We start from the raw sequence: 18,872 nt of genomic DNA, 5'->3' as shown, positions 1-18,872 counted from the left end.
CAAACTGGGCACTATTCCTTTGGCCTTGATTATAACACTTCCCTCCACCCCAGCCCCTCCTTTCATGGCTAACTTTATGTATTCTAAACATATGTAATGTAAACATTACCTTTCAAGGGAAGCCCTTCTTTTTTTTTTAATTTTAAAAATCACTTATTTATTTTAATTTGGCTTCACTGGGTCTTAGTTGCTGCATGTGGGATCTAGCTCCTTGTCCAGGGATCGAACCCAGGCCCCCTGCATTGGGAGTGCAGAGTCTTAGCCACTGGACCACCAGCGAAGTCCCAAGGGAAGCCCTTCTTGACCCTCTCCCATACACCTTCCCAGGATACCCTACACTTCCACTGAGAGCACCCAGCTCCATTTATAATTAATCATCTGTCTGGTTCTTTACAAGCATCATATAGGTATCACGTGGCAAGACTGTGGCTATTGCAGGCTTCTGAATGCCAACATCTAGGGCAGGGCCTGTGAATATTTGTTTGATGAGGGGATGAAGGAAGAATGAATGAATCAATCAAACTAAGTACAACATGTGGTCTTGGGGAAGACAAATCCATATCATACTGCCCCCCTGCAGGGCAAAGAAGGTGGGCTGTGGGGAGGAAATGACAGGTTATTCTGTGCTTATCTTCTCTGCTTCCTTTGAGGAAACCTCGATAACGCAACACTGGAATACAGTAGGAGAATATGTGTTGAATGAAAGTGAAAGTGAAGTCGCTCAGTCGTGCCGACTCTTGGCGACCCCATGGACTGCAGCCTCACAGGCTGCTCCGTCCATGGGATTTTCCAGGCAAGAGTACTGGAGTGGGGTGCCATTTTCTTCTCCAGGGGATCTTCCTGACTCAGGGACTGAACCCGGGTCTCCCGCATTGCAGGTGGACGCTTTGCCCTCTAAGCCACCAGGGAATGAAACATACCATTAAATAACAGTCCTCAAGTAAATGTTTAGGAATGAAAATGTGCCTGAATTCAGAAATATAAACTGATACCCCAAAGACAGTATATTTTTCTTGAAGCAGAAAAATATACGCATCTTCTCTCTTTTATCTCCTTCTAGTTTGACATGGTCTTTCATCACTTATTTCTGATAAAATCTTCCATACTTAAACATGACCGGTGCTATGTGATTCCGGTTTGCTGAAGCTATTGCTTTAAAGAAAACAACACCACCCTAGCTTTATTCATCACATATCTGAAAAAGGGTGGCAAGATTATCACTGCCACAGATACAAGCAAGTTGAGTTAATTATAGGAATGCATGCAAAACTAACAATTACAAGGGAAATCTGATTTAGAAAACTAGACAGTTCTGGAAATCTGAAAACCCCCCTTTTTCTAAACACTTAATTTACAGTGTGATTAGTTCTTTACAACAAACTTTATAGCCTCCCGAGATTTTGCAATCTATTTTCTAGAAGGATAATTCCATTAATGACAGTATTTTTATCACGTTAGTCTATATACAGGTAATTTCATAATGACACTGAGGATGTTTCTGTTCTGCTCAACTCATCACGAGAAAGCCAGTTTTCCTGACAGTATCCTGTGCAGAGAAGACATGAACACAGTCCATACCAGCTTCCCACAGAGTATTCCACAGGTTTCTATTCCTCTCACTGTATTGGATTCTGCCAGCAGCAGAAATCTGTGGCAAAGATCTCTTGATAAAACGACGCATCTCAGTCCTTCAACCACTAAATCTAAGAAACAGAAAAGGGAGAAAAAGCTAAAAAAACAAACCTTACATCCCCTCCCTCAAGTGACTACAGGTAAATATAAATTCTAAAAATGAAATGATCTGGTGCTCCCCTTCTGCATTTTATTTTAAAACTTATAAAAGTGAACAGTGACCAGAGGGAAGGTAGAATTACCCTTTGCATACAGATTATTTATATGTAAGTGGGAAAAAGGTACAAGCGCTTGTACATCTTGGGGTCTTGGATCAACTGTTCACATGCGTGTGTGCTGTTTTCACTTGGCACAAAGCAAAGAGGCTGCAGACGACACATCTCGTATTCTGTAAGCCTTAGGATATTCTTTTTTCGTGTTTGCCACGTGTTGCTTATATCTTATGGAAGTTGGTCATCATTAAGTAATAGCACCATGTTTTCAGAAATAGCTGGCAGTAGAGTAATTTATAGCATGACTGCTTATCATAAGTCTTTCCAAATAAAAAGAAATACAAACTCCATCTGACAGCGTTTGCTGGGAAATTTTCCCACTTGGTTCTGGAAACCTGCCAGCACTGATGTAACAGTCCCAAGCAGCACTAATTCTTGGCAGAGACACATAATCCATTGGGAGGTTAACCACCCATGTGTGCGGATCCTCCTGGGCCACGGAAATGCTAAATATTTACATTTAATGACTGAGCAAAGTTCTGGACAAACAAGTTTGCCAGCATCTTCTTTCTTCTCCAGTGTTAAGTGTTTACCTTTTAGGATTTATGTTTCTTGATTAAAATACATGAATGAAAAAAACGCTCATAATTTTTCTCTTCTAAAATATCTGTACCATGATCAAATATAATCTTGTTTATTATGCAGTCTCTGCTCTGCTGCTGCTGCTGCTGCTGCTAAGTCGCTTCAGTCGTGTCCGACTCTGTGCGACCCCATGGACGGCAGCCCACCAGGCTCCCCCGTCCCTGGGATTCTCCAGGCAAGAACACTGGAGTGGGTTGCCATTTCCTTCTCCAAGGCATGAAAGTGAAAAGTGAAAGTGAAGTCGTTCAGTCGTGTCTGACTCTTCGTGACCCCATGGACTGCAGCCTTCCAGGCTCGTCCACCCATGGGATTTTCCAGGCAAGGGTGCTGGAGTGGGCTGCCATTGCCTTCTCTGAGTCTCTGCTCTATCAAGGGGCAAATCACATTTCCTGAACGTTAAGGTTACATATAGCAAAACGCAGATGACACAGTCATTCACACCACATCATACAGGGGAACTACCACGGCTCATGATACAATGAGTAGACCCTGCCCAGATGCAACAGAAATACGGTTCCATAGCAAACAGACTTGTGGACACAGTGAGGGGAAGGAGAGGATGGGACAGATTGAGACAGTGGCACTGAAACATATACATTACTGTATATAAAATTAGACGGCCAGTGGAAGTTTGCTGTATGACCCACAGAGCTCAAATTTGGTGCTCTGTGACAACCAAGAGGGGTGGGATGGGCTGGGAGGTGGGAAGCGGGGCTCAAGAAGGGGGCACATATGTATACCGATGGCTGATTCATTGATGTATGGCAGAAACCAACACAATACTGTAAAGCAATTATCCTCCAATTAAAAATAAATAAATTAAAAAAAAATGAAAAACAAACCAAAAAAGAGGTGATTGCATGTCTTGTGGGCATGTGTCACTTACTCTGAACAGCACTTAGACTGGCAGCTGGCTTTAAGGCCCTGTTGACGGGAGGTGAGTAGCCAGCATAACTGGTTGCATCACTTTTACTAGACTGATCTGCAAGTACGTTCAGCAAGGAACTGTTCTGGTGTGTGGAAAAGCAGGACAAAGCGCTGCCATCGATCTGCTCTGACAGTGCCGGCGTTTCCTGGCTTCGCAGCTGACTCCGGGCTAATTCCTGCTTCTTGAGCTGATCTTCAAAAATCGAAAACTGCTCTGACTCCAGCTGCTGCTGGCGCATCTGGGCGATCCTCTTCCTTTCCGCCTCAATCAACCTCTGATGCTCCAGTTTTTTGAGGATTTCAGCTTTGTATTTGTTCTAGAAAATGTGGTTGCCACAGGAAAAGGTTAGTTTCCAGGCCAAAAAAGCAGATGCTTTCAATCTTCCAGCAGACACAGCTAGATACTCCCACATGCCTACAGAGACACTCCTGAGACCACCAGAGAAATATATAACATAGTGGCAAAAGCCCCTTAATCTGATTTCAGGAGCAGTTTGGAATCCACTCATAATTTACCAGAGATGAGCCAGGATAATCAAGTTCCCTCCATCTTCCTGTGCTTTTAAATACTAGAAAATCAAAGTCAGGACTGTCTGCATAGCCTGGCTGATCAGACTGTTTCACAGAATGGTCATATTACCCTAGACTGCACTGCCCAGTATAGTAGCTACTAGCTAGATGTGACTACTGAAATTTAATTAAAATGAAATGAAATCCGAAAATCAATCCCCCAGTCTCACTAGCCATGTGTTAAGTACCACGGGTTAGTGGCTCCCATATCAGACAGCACCAGAGAGAACGCTGCCATCATCATTGAAAGCTCTTGGGGATAGTACCACACCCTTGAACCTTTTTGCATCTGACTCTTGAAGTCACAGTGCTGGGACTTCATGGAGAAGGGGATATCCCTAAAAAGTGGTTCTCAGAATGGGGTCATCATCTCTACCAGAACAAACTAATCGGAGCTTTGTTAAAAATGATGATTCCCAAACTCCCCAGCCTTAACAAAAATATCTAGGCTTTATTAGGTCAGAGAATTAATCTTTAAGAAGCTTCCCAAATAATTCTGTTGAAAACTAAACTTTGGGAGCTACCAGGAGGCAGGGGCGAGGTGGGGGACACAGTTTAAAGCAGTACTTTATGTCCACGAATCCCCTGGGTCTTGTTACAGGGCAGACTGGCATTCAGCGGGTCTGGGGTGGGGCCAGAGAATCTGCATTCTAACAGACTGCAGGTGACGTGAGTGTTGCCTGCACCAAAGGCTTATTGCTATGTCTATATCTCCCAGACATAAAGGCTGCCATGCTATCTCCCCAAATATTTCTACCTGTCATATACTTGGGATCCTATTGTGGACTATGCAGTAATTGGTATCACTAACAGCAGACTACAACTGCTGATGCTGCTGCTCCCAGAGAGCAGAGGGGACTAGCGTTCACACCGCTGAGTAGGGAGGGGAACTCAGGCTTTGCTCCCCCTTCCTGTTGTCCTGTCTGGGCCGCCAAAATTACTTCAATCTTTCGAGTGTGTGTGCTTGCTAAGTCACTTCAGTCGTGTCTGATTCTTTGCGACTCTATGGACTGCAGCCCATCAGGCCCCTCTGTCTATAGGGATTTTCCAAGCAGGAATACTGGAGTAGGTTGCCATGCCCTCCTCCAGGGGAATCTTCCTGACCAAGGTCAGGCAGGGTCTTTACCGCTGTAACCCCTTCCCAGGGGCCACCTGGGAAGCCCCAATCTTTCACAGTTCAAATCAAATGACCACTATCCACCCTGGAGGGAATCTTCTGATTTCAACCTTCCTTCTGTTACTCAGTGCACACGGCTCACTCAAACCTACTTCCAGCGACACCAAAGGAAGTAAACAAGGCCTGTGACCATGTTCAGCGGCGAGACTGGACTGAACTGAGAATCAGTAATAGTGAAACTTTCAAAGCACATAAACACACAGTCAAACAAAAGGGCAAAACAGAAGCTGTAAACCTTAAGAGTTCAAGTGCTGAACTGGAATATCTTATAGACTGATCGGTCAGTTTCATCACTCAATGCCCTTTGATCTCAGACATAATTTTTCTTTTCACTCTCTATTTAGTAAGAATCCAGAAGTCATCATCCTTTGATGATATGATTACATTTCACTCATACGGCTAGATATTATTCTATGTTATTATAGTAATTATAATATTTAAGAATATAATAACATAACATTAAAATATTTAAGAATCGAATTAGATACCTCAGAAACTACATACTATTCTCCCTACCTCTCTTACTGACTCCTTTCATCGCTAAAGAGCAGCCATCTGGTTCAAGATTACGCTGGCAAGAGTTGGTCAAAGAGCTCTAAATTTATTCTTTTTTTCCCCCAACTTTAAACTTTTAATTTTGTATTGGGGTATAGCCAACTGACAATGTTGTGGCAGCCTCAGGTAAACAGTGAAAGAACACTCTGGTTAAATTACTGTAGAAAGTCTGTTTTCTAATGCTTCACTTTATTAGATCTTGTTGGGAAATAAAAATGACCACATCTTTGGTGCAAGTGCTTAACCTGGACATCAACATCAACTTTTTAATGTGTTCTCCATCACTGTTTCTTTAATTTCAACTCAAATGCATATGACGTTTGAAAAACTCATGAAAATAAAATTCAAAAAAATATTTGCACAGAAAACAATTCATGAAATAAAGGCACTGATTGAACTTACTTTGCTTTGCAAATATTCTTGGTATTCTACGTTATATTTCTTTAAAAGGTCCTTTTTCAATTCATCTGTCCTTGGGAATGCAATCTCCTTCAGTTTCTTTTAAAAATATATATATATACACATTGATTAGTAGAACTTTCAGTATAGTCTTTCAGATCATCAGCTGAGAAAGAAAAACAACTGGTATGTGTATTAGAAATCAAGACACAAGTAACCAAACAGGAAGGTGGAAAAATCAGTATTTTCTAGGGCTCCAAAATACAACTTTTCAGCAGAGAAGAGAAGAAATTATCCCCTTTGTAAGACCTTTATTGACTCCACTGGTTAGGTAAGCATTTTGTATAGGTAGGTACCTCATTTTCAGGTAGTGGACTTGCAACTGCACATCCCATGGTATGTAAATTATATGGCATCATAGTTAAAAGGGACATTGGAGAACACAGTAAGTAGAGATCCCTAGGCTTAACAGACTGTAAAAAGCAGTTGAGGCACCTTTTATAAAAATACAGATTCCCAGGCCTAACCCCAGATTTACTGAATCAACATATTCAGAGAAAGGATTGGGATCTGTATCTCAAACAACTTCTCAGTGATTCTTGATGGCATGAAAATACCGTTCAAGTACCCACCCCAGCCTTAGTACAGATGAGGAAACAAAGGCTCAGAGACATCAAAAGGCTTGTCAGTGTCATACAACTGACTTGTGGCCTCCTTATGACTAAAACTCCAAACTCCTAACTCTAGCTAAGCTCTTCCATTAAAATTTCTGTGCTCTTAATCTTTCGTCATCCATCAATCCATTTATTCAATGAGCACAAACAGAAAATGTATATGCTTTTGGAGAATTTTTTTTCTCTATAAGTGAAAATAAGAATAATCTTAAATTAGAGTGGGCTTCCCTTGTAGCTCAGTCGGTAAATTATCTGCCTGCAATGCAGGAGACCCGAGTTCAATTCCTGGGCCGGGAAGATCCCCTGGAGAAGGAAATGGCAACCCACTCCAGTATTCTTGCCTATAAAATCCCATGGACAGAGGAGCCTGGCAGGCTGCAGTCCATGGGGTTTTAAGAGTCGGACATGACTTAGCAAGTAAACCACCACCACCAAGTTAGAATAAAAGAGTCATCTTGGCAGCCTAACACCTTGGTTTCCATCCAGAACTTTCTAACATTAAATGAACAAGAGAACTGAAGGGAAATGTTACATGAAGGCTGGATAAGGAATGACCCCTCAGACAGTGTACAGAAATTAACAATGTAGATGACCATTTGTGTTCTACTTACAGGCACCCTCAGGCCTGACATAACTGGTTGTTGTAGTTTAGTTGCCAAGTGGTGTCTGACTCTTTGTGACACCACGGAGTGTATCCCACCATGCTCCTCTGTCCATGGGATTTCCCAGGCAAGAATACTGGAGTAGGTTGCCATTTCCCTCTCCAGGGGATCTTCCTGACCCAAGGATCCAATCCACATCTCCTGCATTGCAGGTGGATTCATGACCACTGAGCCACAAGGGAAGCCCGACATAACTGGCTAAGAGAGTTTTATCCCATTATGTGGTAAAATACTTTTGGAGAGTAATTTCAAATTTCATGTTGTGATCGACTTTGTGTACATTATCTCCATCATATAAAATCAACCCAAACTACTTAAGACAAATAAATGGAAAACACTGCTTAAATGTTATCTGAGAGGATATATTCTCAGCTAAAGATATTTGAAACTATATATGTAGCAAACATTGATGCTAAATAAATACATTTCAATAGCCTTCCTTTTCCTTTGGAATATTTCAGGTCACTCACTAAAGTCTTCATTGTCTAAGAGGTGAGTACTATAAGAAGAAAATGACTAGAACTTTGTGGCTGCCTTGATAATCAACACCGATTTTCAAACAGGTATTGAGTTGAGAATTGTATGGAATAACCAAAACCCGCCAAAATGATTGTCTTAAATAAGTATGGGGAAACAGACAACTATTCTCTCAATCTCTGAGAGGAATCATAAAATAATTCCTTCTTCATATCTTAAGATCAAGTGCATTCTTGATTTTTTTATTTTCTTCTCCAAATTTTAAGTAGACATCCCACAGTAATGATGACTAAAGGTCTAAGAAGAGATCAAAATATCATAGCTAATGGAATGATTTTTTTTTTTTTTTTTGTACTGAAACTCTCGAGAGGATTAGACAGAGGAGGAAAGAAAAGGGATGAATCAATAATGGATACTTGGGGAACTTGAACCTCCAGAGAGAGTTGATCACTCAATACCTTCATAATATCTTGCTTTTCGGGTACTGCACATTGCTGGTAATCTCGATGGTTGGGAAGCTTTTCTACAAATAAACTGGAGAAAGAGAAAACACATCCTTAGAGTTATAGGACATAAAAAGCTCAGTGATGGTTTCTAATATAAGATGAACCTCCTTTTCAAAAGGACATGGTTAATAACATTATTTATGTGTGCTCAGTCCTGTCCAACTCTTTCTGACCTTATGGACTGTAGTCTGCCAGGCTCTTCCTTCATGGGATTTTTCCAGGCAAGAATACTGGAGTGGGTTGCCATTTTCCTTCTTATTTAATCTATATTCTTTCCATCCGCCATCAAAGGTTGGTATAAATATGATTTTGGCATTACAGAGGAGTTAAGCTTGGCAAACTAAGCACTGAGGTTAAGAGGGGTAAAGTCAGGATGCTCCTCGACAGATCACATCACTTTAGTTTTTCTCAGGTCTTGGGCACGTAACCCCACTAGAGCACCATTCTACTTGAGTGTAGTGGTGGCAACGCCGAGTACCACATGAAAACGTAAGAGTCCAGAAAGACGGATAAAAACACCTTCAACAGAAACAGACTCAAAGGGCCCCTGATGAATCAGCAGTGCCATGGTGTGAAAGTCACTCAGTCGTGTCCAACTCTTTGTAACCCCATGGAATAGTCCATGGAATTCTCCAGGCCAGAATACTGGAGTGGTAGCTGTTCCCTTCTCCAGGGGATCTTCCCAACCCAGGGATTGAACCCAGGTTTCCCACATTGCAGGAGGATTCTTTACCAGCTGAGCCACCAGGGAAGCCCAACGTGGTATATATATGTGTATTAAAAACTCGTATATGAAAATTCATAACTCAGATAAATGTCAGCCAGAATCCTTAACGGAATCTCACACGCTAGTAAAGTAATGCTCAAAATTCTCCAAGGCAGGCTTCAGCAATATGTGAACTGTGAACTTCCAGATGTTCAAGCTGGTTTTAGAAAAGGCAGAGGAACCAGAGATCAAATTGCCAACATCCGCTGGATCATGGAAAAAGCAAGACAGTTCCAGAAAAACATCTATTTCTGCTTTATTGACTATGCCAAAGCCTTTGACTGTGTGGGTCACAATAAACTGTGGAAGATCCTGAAAGAGATGGGAATAGCAGACCACCTGACCTGCCTCTTGAGAAGCCTATATGCAGGTCAGGAAGCAACAGTTAGAACTGGACATGGAACAACAGACTGGTTCCAAATAGGAAAAGGAGTACGTCAAGGCTATATATTGTCACCCTGCTTATTTAACTTCTATGCAGAGTACATCATGAGAAACTCTGGGCTGGAAGAAGCACAAGCTGGAACCAAGATTGCTGGGAGAAATATCAATAACCTCAGATATGCAAATGACACCACCCTTATGGCAGAAAGTGAAGAGGAAATCAAAAGCCTCTTGATGAAAGTGAAAGAGGAGAGTGAAAAAGCTGGCTTAAAGCTCAACATTCAGAAAACGAAGATCACGGCATCTGGTCCCATCACTTCATGGGAAATAGATGGGGGAACAGTGGAAACAGTGTCAGACTTTATTTTTTTGGGCTTCAAAATCACTGCTGATGGTGATTGCAGCCATGAAATTAAAAGACACTTACTCCTTGGAAGGAACGTTATGACCAACCTAGATAGCATATTCAAAAGCAGAGACATTACTTTGCCAACAAAGGTCCGTCTAGTCAAGGCTATGGTTTTTCCATTGGTCATGTATGGACGTGAGAGTTGGACTGTGAAGAAAGCTGAGCGCCGAAGAATTGATGCTTTTGAACTGCGGTGTTGGAGAAGATTCTTGAGAGTCCCTTGGACTGCAAGGAGATCCAACCAGTCCATCCTAAAGGAGATCAGTCCTGGGTGTTCACTGGAAGGACTGATGCTAAAGCTGAAACTCCAGTACTTTGGCCACGTCACGTGAAGAGTTGACTCATTGGAAAAGACCCTGATGCTGGGAGAGACTGGGGGCAGGAGGAGAAGGGGATGACAGAGGATGATATGGCTGGATGGCATCATGAACTCGATGGACATGAGTTTGAGTGAACTCTCAGAGTTGGTGATGGACAGAGAGGCCTGGCATGCTGCAGTTCATGGGGTCACAAAGTGTCGGACATGACTGAGCAACTGAACTGAACTGAATTAATAGTTAATTATTTTTCATCACCTTTTCAGGAACAAGGGACAGTAAAAATGAAGGGAAATCCTTACAGCAAACCAGGTTCATTGTTTCCAGGTAAAGTTAAGATTTTGCTTCCACAAGGGCATGAAATTCTGTTTCTTTTTTTCCTCTTACTGATGTATCCTCGGCCTGTAGAATAGTGTCCATCTCATCATAATAAATGCCCATAAATATTTGTTAAATCAACGAATGGTCCTTAAAGCAAATACTAGTTTTGATTAACATAGTAGCGCATTCTTCCTTCCTCTGACATTGTTTAATTATTGATTCACCACAGACATGTTTCAATTAACTACTTAGTGTTTTTATTGGCTGAAAGAGACCACTTTGCATACCATACTAATTGCCTTTAATTTCACCCATGGTAGAATCACGGATGCAGCATTTAAAACAGTTGATCTTGGACTTCCCTGGTGGTGCAGTGGATAAGAATCTGCGTGCCAACACCGAGGACACAGGTTTGATCCCTGGTCCGAGAACACCCCACATGCCGAGGAGCAACTAAGCCCGTGTGCCACAATTTCTAAGCTAGGGCTTTATGGCCAGAGAGTGGCAACTACTGAAGCCCCTGTGCTTACAGCCTGTGCTCCACAACAAGAGAAGCCCCCCGGCACCACAGCTAGAGAGTAGCCCCCAGTGGCTACAATTCCAGAAAGGCTGCACAAAGCACCAAACACCCATCGCAGCCAAAAGCAAATTTCAAAAAACAGTTAATCTTTTCAACTTCTTGCATGGCCTCAGATTAAATCCCCAAGTAAATTAATACAATTAATCAATGAGTGACTTTCAGTGGAAACAAAAATAAGGGGTTCGGCTCTGATCAGATCACTTTTGGTAACAGGAGGTCTTCACCATCAGTAAGATGGCAAATCGGTACAGAAAGTCCAAATCTCATTTTTTAGTTCAAATGAGGACACATTATTAACAAATCTCTATCTAATGTGAAGTATATTTTTACACGACTATTTTGAGGCTGCCACTTCAGTATATTGGAAGATCTTTTATACACACCAACTCTTACACAGCTAAATAATTGCCTTAAGAAATACTGACTACAATGTTAAATCAACTACTACACTCTGTCCCCCAATCAGTTCCTTCCTAGGATCATCAATTTATCCCTTGTTTCAACCCATCAAATTGAACTTCAAGAACGTTAATGGCACGTTTCAGATGCTCTAGATAGAGCCACAATATGATGTCTGCTCTCAAAGGCTTGCATTCTTGTGAAGGGAGAATGACAGGGAACAAGAAATTTTGTGAAGAGGAAGAAGTGGGCACTCAGGTTACAGTGCTGGCCTATGGATATACATCCCTGCACCTCACTTCATCTCTGATCTTCCACCCCTAAGCCTCAGAGACGATATTGGGACACCTTTGAGTACATGACTTGGTAACTTAAAAACCTGACCCCCTCCTGCTTCTGGAAATTGTAAATTTGATCTGAGTATGAATACATGCCTGGCATTGAAGCTGTCTCATCAAAATAGCATGTAAATATTTGCTCCCAATGTTCTCATTTCAAAGATCTCCAAGATAAAATACTTACGTTATAAATTTATTATAAAGGACAAATGCACTTTCCAGGTTTCCTTCTTCCAAATACACAGATGCCATCCTCTCCATTTCTACTCCGGATCTAAAGTAGCGGCGTGGAGTGATATCTTCATTGATGGTGATGTTCCCGCCCAGCTTGCTCAGGGCACGGACTCGTTCTTCTGGGGTGAGGGAGACATCCGTGTGGTCGGGCATCGCAGCTAACTTTTTCTGCAGAGCCAAATTTGAATCTCTGGTTATAAGAAGAAATGAACAGACTGAAATTATAGATGTATTTTTTGTACTAAATATCTGACATCAGAACCTAAGGAAAGTTTTTTTTTTTTTAATGAGTTAATAACATGATAAAAGAGGTCTTTTTGCTTAAACATGTGGTCTGCACACCAGAAAAGCACATATCTGCAGGGTAAACATACACTCTTTTGGACTAAGGTCTCTTGCAGGTTTCAGCTACAGCTATGTGGCAGTTCCTGGGTATGTGTAGGTCATTTTAGGTAAAATATCATTGACCATTGCTGCCATCCATGGGTTCGCAAAGAGTTGGACACGACTGAGCAACTGATCTGATCTGATCTGATATCCTTATGGGAGTAAGCCAAGAGATGGATTCCTGCCAGGGTAGGCATCATATCATTATACTCGAAGGGTCTCCAAGACATGTTTTGGATCTGAAGTTACTGTATGTATTCAATTCTATTCCAAAATCAGATCAGATCAGATCAGATCAGTCGCTCAGTCGTGTCCGACTCTTTGCGACCCCATGAATCGCAGCACACCAGGCCTCCCTGTCCATCACCAACTCCCGGAGTTCACTCAGACTCACGTCCATCGAGTCAGTGATGCCATCCAGCCATCTCATCCTCTGTCATCCCCTTCTCCTCTTGCCCTTAAGCCCTCCCAGCATCAGAGTCTTTTCCAATGAGTCAACTCTTCGCATGAGGTGGCCAAAGTACTGGAGTTTCAGCTTTAGCATCAGTCCTTCCAAAGAAATCCCAGGGCTGATCTCCTTTAGAATGGACTGGTTGGATCTCCTTGCAGTCCAAGGGACTCTCAAGAGTCTTCTCCAACACCACAGTTCAAAAGCATCAATTCTTCGGTGCTCAGCTTTCTTCACAGTCCAACTCTCACATCCATACATGACCACTGGAAAAACCATAGCCCTGACTAGATGGACCTTTGTTGGCAAAGTAATGTCTCTGCTTTTGAATACGCTATCTAGGTTGGTCATAATTTTCCTTCCAAGGAGCAAGCGTCTTTTAATTTCATGGCTGCAGTCACCATCTGCAGTGATTTTGAAGCCCAGAAAAATAAAGTCTGACACTGTTTCCACTGTTTCCCCATCTATTTCCCATGAAGTGATGGGACCAGATACCATGATCTTCGTTTTCTGAATGTTGAGCTTTAAGCCAACTTTTTCACTCTCCACTTTCACCTTCATCAAGAGGCTTTTTAGTTCCTCTTCACCTTCTGCCATAAGGGTGGTGTCATCTGCATATCTGAGGTTATTGATATTTCCTGGTTTAATGAGCTTTCAGGGCCTCTTTAAATCTTTACCAAGTGAATAAAACCCCACCAATAAGTCTTAAGAGAAGCCTTTTTCAGCATATGGACACACCACCTTCCTGCCGTCCCACTCCCCCTCAGCCCCCCCAACATAATTCTACTGTTAATTCATCCCTGACTAAGAAAATAATGATAATAATTACTGAAAAAGGATCTGTGATATTAATACATTTGTGTTTTATTAATAAAAACACATACACATTTGGAAAAACACAGAACATATAAATTCAGGATAATTATTCAATAAAAAGTCAGTACTTCTGAAAGGTGAAAAAGTCAACAATTTTTTTTTCCTGTTAAAGGCCCTATAGCACATCTCTTAGGCTCTGTGGGACAGAGTCTCTGCAGCAGCTTCTCAGCTCTGCTGGTGAGGAAACGGCATAAACCCCATGTAACCAAATAATCCTGACTGTGTTCCAAGAATGCTGTTATATGACCACAGATTAATGCTTCAGTGACATTAGAAAAAAAATCTAGGAAAATTAGGGCAGACTTCAGCCTCCTGCATGCACAAAAGTAACTTCTCCATTTTTTTACTATGCAGTCTATGCTGAGTTATGATTATTTGTTTACAAGTATTTTTGACTCCTTATAAGCTCCTTGAAGGAAAGGAATCATTTTATACTCATCTTTGTGCTCTGGAATATAGTATATTCCCTGTAACACAAATGATAACCAATAAATATATCAAATAAAGGAGGAAGACAGAAAGGGAACAATGTGATTATAATTAGACTATCTTTTTACCTGAAGAAAAAAATATTTATTTTCCATCTATGGGAATGGTGCTACTCTACTTAAGTTTAAAACTGATTTCAGAAATAAACTGGGAAAGAGCCTAAACTCTCCATCAATCTATAATTTTTCATTTGAATATGAACTGCTTGGATGTAAATAAAATTTTCCAGATGACAAAGCCTTAGTGTTCATTTTTTACATCGACATGTCCACTAAAATTTTAATTATTTGCACATAACGTTCTAGAAAAACACACGAGGAACTCCAGGAAAATGTCTCCTTCTGCGGAGGTGGAAATGCGGCAGTCTTGACAATACAGTGTCAGAAAATGAAAAGTGTCTACAACTTTCTGCTCCTCAAACATACTCACAAAAGCAACTGAGCAATTTTGGAGGACTTTTTCCACAGAGAGAGAACACTACCCTGTTGCACAGCAAGCACTGGGCCCTGTATTTGTGTTCTGGTGCTAAGCTTTGTGTGTAGAGGGTATTCAGTCTACTGCTGCCCCCAGGGCGACAAGGTTAGTGAGTGGGTTTGGGAGCGTCATCAGGAGAAGGTGGATGGTAATGACAACCTTTGTTTATCAAGCCCCAGTGATAGGCTCGTAACATTAAAACTGGTTTCCAAAAGTCGTAAGGCACAAAGTACAGAACTGGGCCATGGAAATTATATAATGTCGCTATATTCACATTCAGAGACTGATCTGGGACACATAATAAACCCATGGGACCTCTAGGCCCCTGTTATTTCCTCTCTAGCACATTATTTCTCCTAAGATGTAGTTCAAGAAGGTGTGTACTATGTTGGCTGTAAGGAGAAAAGATGAAAAGGGCAAGTGTTTCAGGTATTTGCACATTTACACAAGGATCCCAAAGCCACATCTCAGTGTTAAACATACAATGTTTCCTTAGCTATTACCACACAAGGTAAACCTCTAATTTTTCATCTGTGACACACGGAGGCACAGAACAGTCGAAGTACCTGTTACAATGTCATCTCTGAAATTCTCTCTGGTGTCGTGCTAAAGAACTACACTCCTGGAACCAAACCAGAGAATTAAATTTCATACTTTCATGGAAAAAAAAAGAATTATTTTTAATTCTAGCAAAGATGGTTTTATTAGTCACTTCCTCAAAGGAGAGGACCACACAGATGGATGAAAACAGCAAGTGTTTAACTTCTTGAAGTAATCGTGACTCATTTCACATCTGGCATGTTTCTGTTCTTCTTTCTGGGTTTTCGAACCACGTGTAAAGTATCAGTTGGTGCCACCTACCAGGGAGTTCACAGTTAATGGCTGATCCATGTTGTCCTGTCTACAAGATGACGATGTTCACTGTTTCTTCTCAATCACTTCATCTGTTTCAAAGGCAAAAAAAGCAGAGCTAGGGTTATTTCTTGAGAACTCAGGTCTCGTATCCCAAAACCCAGGGTTATTTCTGCCTGAGAAGAAATATGAACCAATTGCAATAAGTTATATAATCATAGACTACTGGAAATTTCTTTCTGAACATACAAAACTGCAGGTGGTTATAAGGTTTCTTGAAGCAGACTTTGAAAAGAGGAGGTATGAAGAGATTTAATTATTGCCTAGTACCCAGTAAGAATCTGCTGGGTGTTATCTTTCTTAGAACACCATGCAAGGTTATAAAGTGGGTTTACTTGCTTCAGAAGGAGAAAGAAGGTCATTGTGACTGAGAGCATGGACTCTTAGACCTGGATCCAGTCTGGGCTTAATCTAAGTCTTCCTGGCTTATGGTGGGTGGAATTCTAAGATGGTGCTGTGATACACCTTGGGATGCTCAGGTTTATATAATCATCTCCCCGTGAGTGTAGAGAAGACCTGTAACCAGCTTTTAACCTCAGCAAAACATGGCATAGGTGATGGGACATTACTCCCATGTTTACATCCTGTCATATGGCAAAGATGAACAGAGTTTTGCAGATATATTAAGGCCCCTAAACATTTGACGTTAAGTTTTTATCCAGAAGGGAGATTATCCAGAGTGGGAGACCTTTCAAAGAAAAAGATATTCTTCTGCTGACCTTGAAGACTCAGTCATCATGAGTTCCATAGCTACAGGGAGATGATGCTGCCAAGAATGACGTGCACTTAGAATACGACCTCAAGCCTCAGATCTGATCCTAACCTTGGTCAACACCTCCTTGCTGCCTTGTGAGGCCTCGAGCAGTGGACCTAGTTATGCCTGGGCTGCCTAGGCTCCCGACCCCATGAAACTGTGAGATAATAAATGTATGTTGTCTTAACACATGAAGCTTGGGGTGATTTGTAATGCAGCAATAGAAAACAGAATATTTCATCAGGGTGACTGCAGGTAAATATATAGCTTTCTGTACATCTGAATAAAGGGAAAAAATAATAGTACCTGAGTCATGTCCATGTGGTAAGGATTAAATGACCTAGCATATAAAGTGCTTAGAACAGTTCCCAGCACACAGTCAATTTCATATCAATGTTTGCTCTTATTAGAATCTTGATTTTGCAGTCGAGAAAGCTGAGACTTCAAGATGTTAGGTGAATGTACCCAAGTTCAAATACTCATTCAATAAATGCTAGTCTCTTTCCCTTGTATGCTACTTTAGATCAAGCACTGCATTATCACTTCCCACTTCTAAATTTATTTTGGCTTTTAAACTCCACTAATCAATTATGTGATGTTGGACACATAACCTCTCCTCAGTTCCTCATTCATGAAATAAGGGAGCTAAGCGTCTTTCAAGTTATAACCTTCTGTGATACTAGAAACTTCAGAGGTACATTATTCAATCCTTTTGTGCTATTTTCTGGCTTGAATCCATGAATGAAAAGCTTTCCAAGGAAAGTCACTCAGTATGTTCCGATCTCTCACCTTCATCCTCTCCAGCGATCCCTGCAGTAAACATCAAGCTGTGGACCAGCAGGCTGCAGAAATGCCCAAGAAAGAAATGACCTGCAGGAAGCCCCAGTCATCGTATAGTTTTAAAATCCAAATCAATCCTGGGACCACTGAATATAGGCAATCCCACTGGGGGAATTATAATGGCACCCCACTCCAGTACTATTGCCTGGAAAATGCCATGGACGGAGGAGCCTGGTAGGCTGCAGTCCACGAGGTCGCTAAGAGTCAGACACAACTAAGCGACTTCCCTTTCACTTTTCACTTTCACGAACTGGAGAAGGAAATGGCAACCCACTCCAGTGTTATTGCCTGGAGAATCCCAGGGACAGGGGAGCCTGGTGGGCTGCCGTCTATGGGGTCGCACAACGGACACGATTGAAGTGACTTAGCAGCAGCAGGGAGAATAAGCCAGGAAAAATAAAGACATTACAAGAGTTGAAGAGACAGAACAAAGAGGCTTAGGGAGAATTTGAGGCTGGCTGGAGAGAGAAGAGGACAGGAGATACTAGTCACTCATTGATTAGAGTCTCCTAAAAACAGAAAGTGAATTCTTTGAGGGCTTACTCAGATCTTTAAACATAGCACAAATAATTTAAAAAGTTGGAAACATTAGGAGAGCAGTTCTAAAATCATATAAACCTGAGATGTTTAAAATGCAGGTTGCTGGGACTTCCCTGGTGGTCCCGTGGTTAAGACTCTGTGCTCCAATGTAGTGGGGATGGGGGTGGGTTTGATCCTTGGTCAGGGAACTGAGATCCCACATGCCAGGTGGCATGGGCAAACAAAGAAAGTGTTAGCCGCTCAGTTGTCTCCGACTCTCTGTGACCCTATGGCTGTAGCCCACCAGGCTCCTCCATCCATGGGATTTTCCAGGCAAGAATACTGAAGTGGGTTGCCATTTCCTTCTCCAGGGGATCTTCCCAACTCAGGGATCAAACCTGGGTCTCCTGCACTGCAGGCAGACTCTTCACCATCTGATCCACTAGGGAAGCATCTTTGGCATGGCCAAAGAAGAAAAAATAAAATAAATGAAATTCAGGTTCCTGGAACTCAAAAAGATTCTGGATCCATTAGTTTCAAGTCCACCGACAGGCACGGATTGTTAGGATGTGGTCCAGGTAATTCTGCTTCGTGAGACTTCCAAGCTATGCTTTGAAAGACACTGCATCTGAGAATGGATCAAGCAGGATTCTCAGTTTCAAGCAAAGAACCCACAGAATGATAATGGAAGGATCACAAGTTTCCAAGAGGGCCGGAGAAACTGGGCTTGGAGGCTACATATCTGGGAACATCACCCCAAGTCACACAGCAGCTGTGGCCTGCTGCTTGTCGCTGACGGGTAGGGCAGCCAGCAGCTTCCACTGCCAACAGCAGCTGCTGTCCTGGAAACCACCTGGGGAGCTGCCACACACATTCTCATGTCACTGGTTTCTATTTCAAAATATGAGATGGAAGTGCGTCTGACCGGCAGAACCTCGGTCACATGCCTGCAGCCAGGCTGCAAAGGTGGTTGAAAGTGCAAATATCTTTAC

The 18,872-nt window shown here is 41.9% G+C and overlaps 1 protein-coding gene across 7 annotated transcripts in view; it reads right to left on the bottom strand.

Annotated features, from left to right (window-relative positions):
• STAMBPL1 (STAM binding protein like 1) overlaps positions 1-18,872 on the bottom strand; it is a 53,144-nt gene that overhangs the window by 6,519 nt on the left and 27,753 nt on the right. For 6 of the 7 annotated variants that reach the window (XM_019953079.2, XM_019953077.2, XM_019953080.2 and 3 more), the window contains 6 exons: positions 15,717-15,799; positions 12,132-12,349; positions 8,386-8,461; positions 6,118-6,213; positions 3,373-3,730; positions 1,579-1,703 (listed from right to left, as the gene is read on the bottom strand). In XM_019953079.2, coding sequence (XP_019808638.2) covers positions 1,579-1,703; positions 3,373-3,730; positions 6,118-6,213; positions 8,386-8,461; positions 12,132-12,349; positions 15,717-15,746 — 903 coding nt within the window. In that variant the 5' untranslated portion in view covers positions 15,747-15,799. Of the gene's footprint in view, positions 1-1,578; positions 1,704-3,372; positions 3,731-6,117; positions 6,214-8,385; positions 8,462-12,131; positions 12,372-15,716; positions 15,800-18,872 lie in introns of those variants that run through there. The other variant, XM_070780446.1, reaches the window with a different exon arrangement.

Source organism: Bos indicus, chromosome 26 (genome assembly GCF_029378745.1).
Source record: "Bos indicus isolate NIAB-ARS_2022 breed Sahiwal x Tharparkar chromosome 26, NIAB-ARS_B.indTharparkar_mat_pri_1.0, whole genome shotgun sequence".
NCBI lineage: Eukaryota > Metazoa > Chordata > Mammalia > Artiodactyla > Bovidae > Bos > Bos indicus.
The sequence above is the reverse complement of the archived record's forward strand: the minus strand, read 5'-3'. Positions and strand labels throughout refer to the sequence as shown.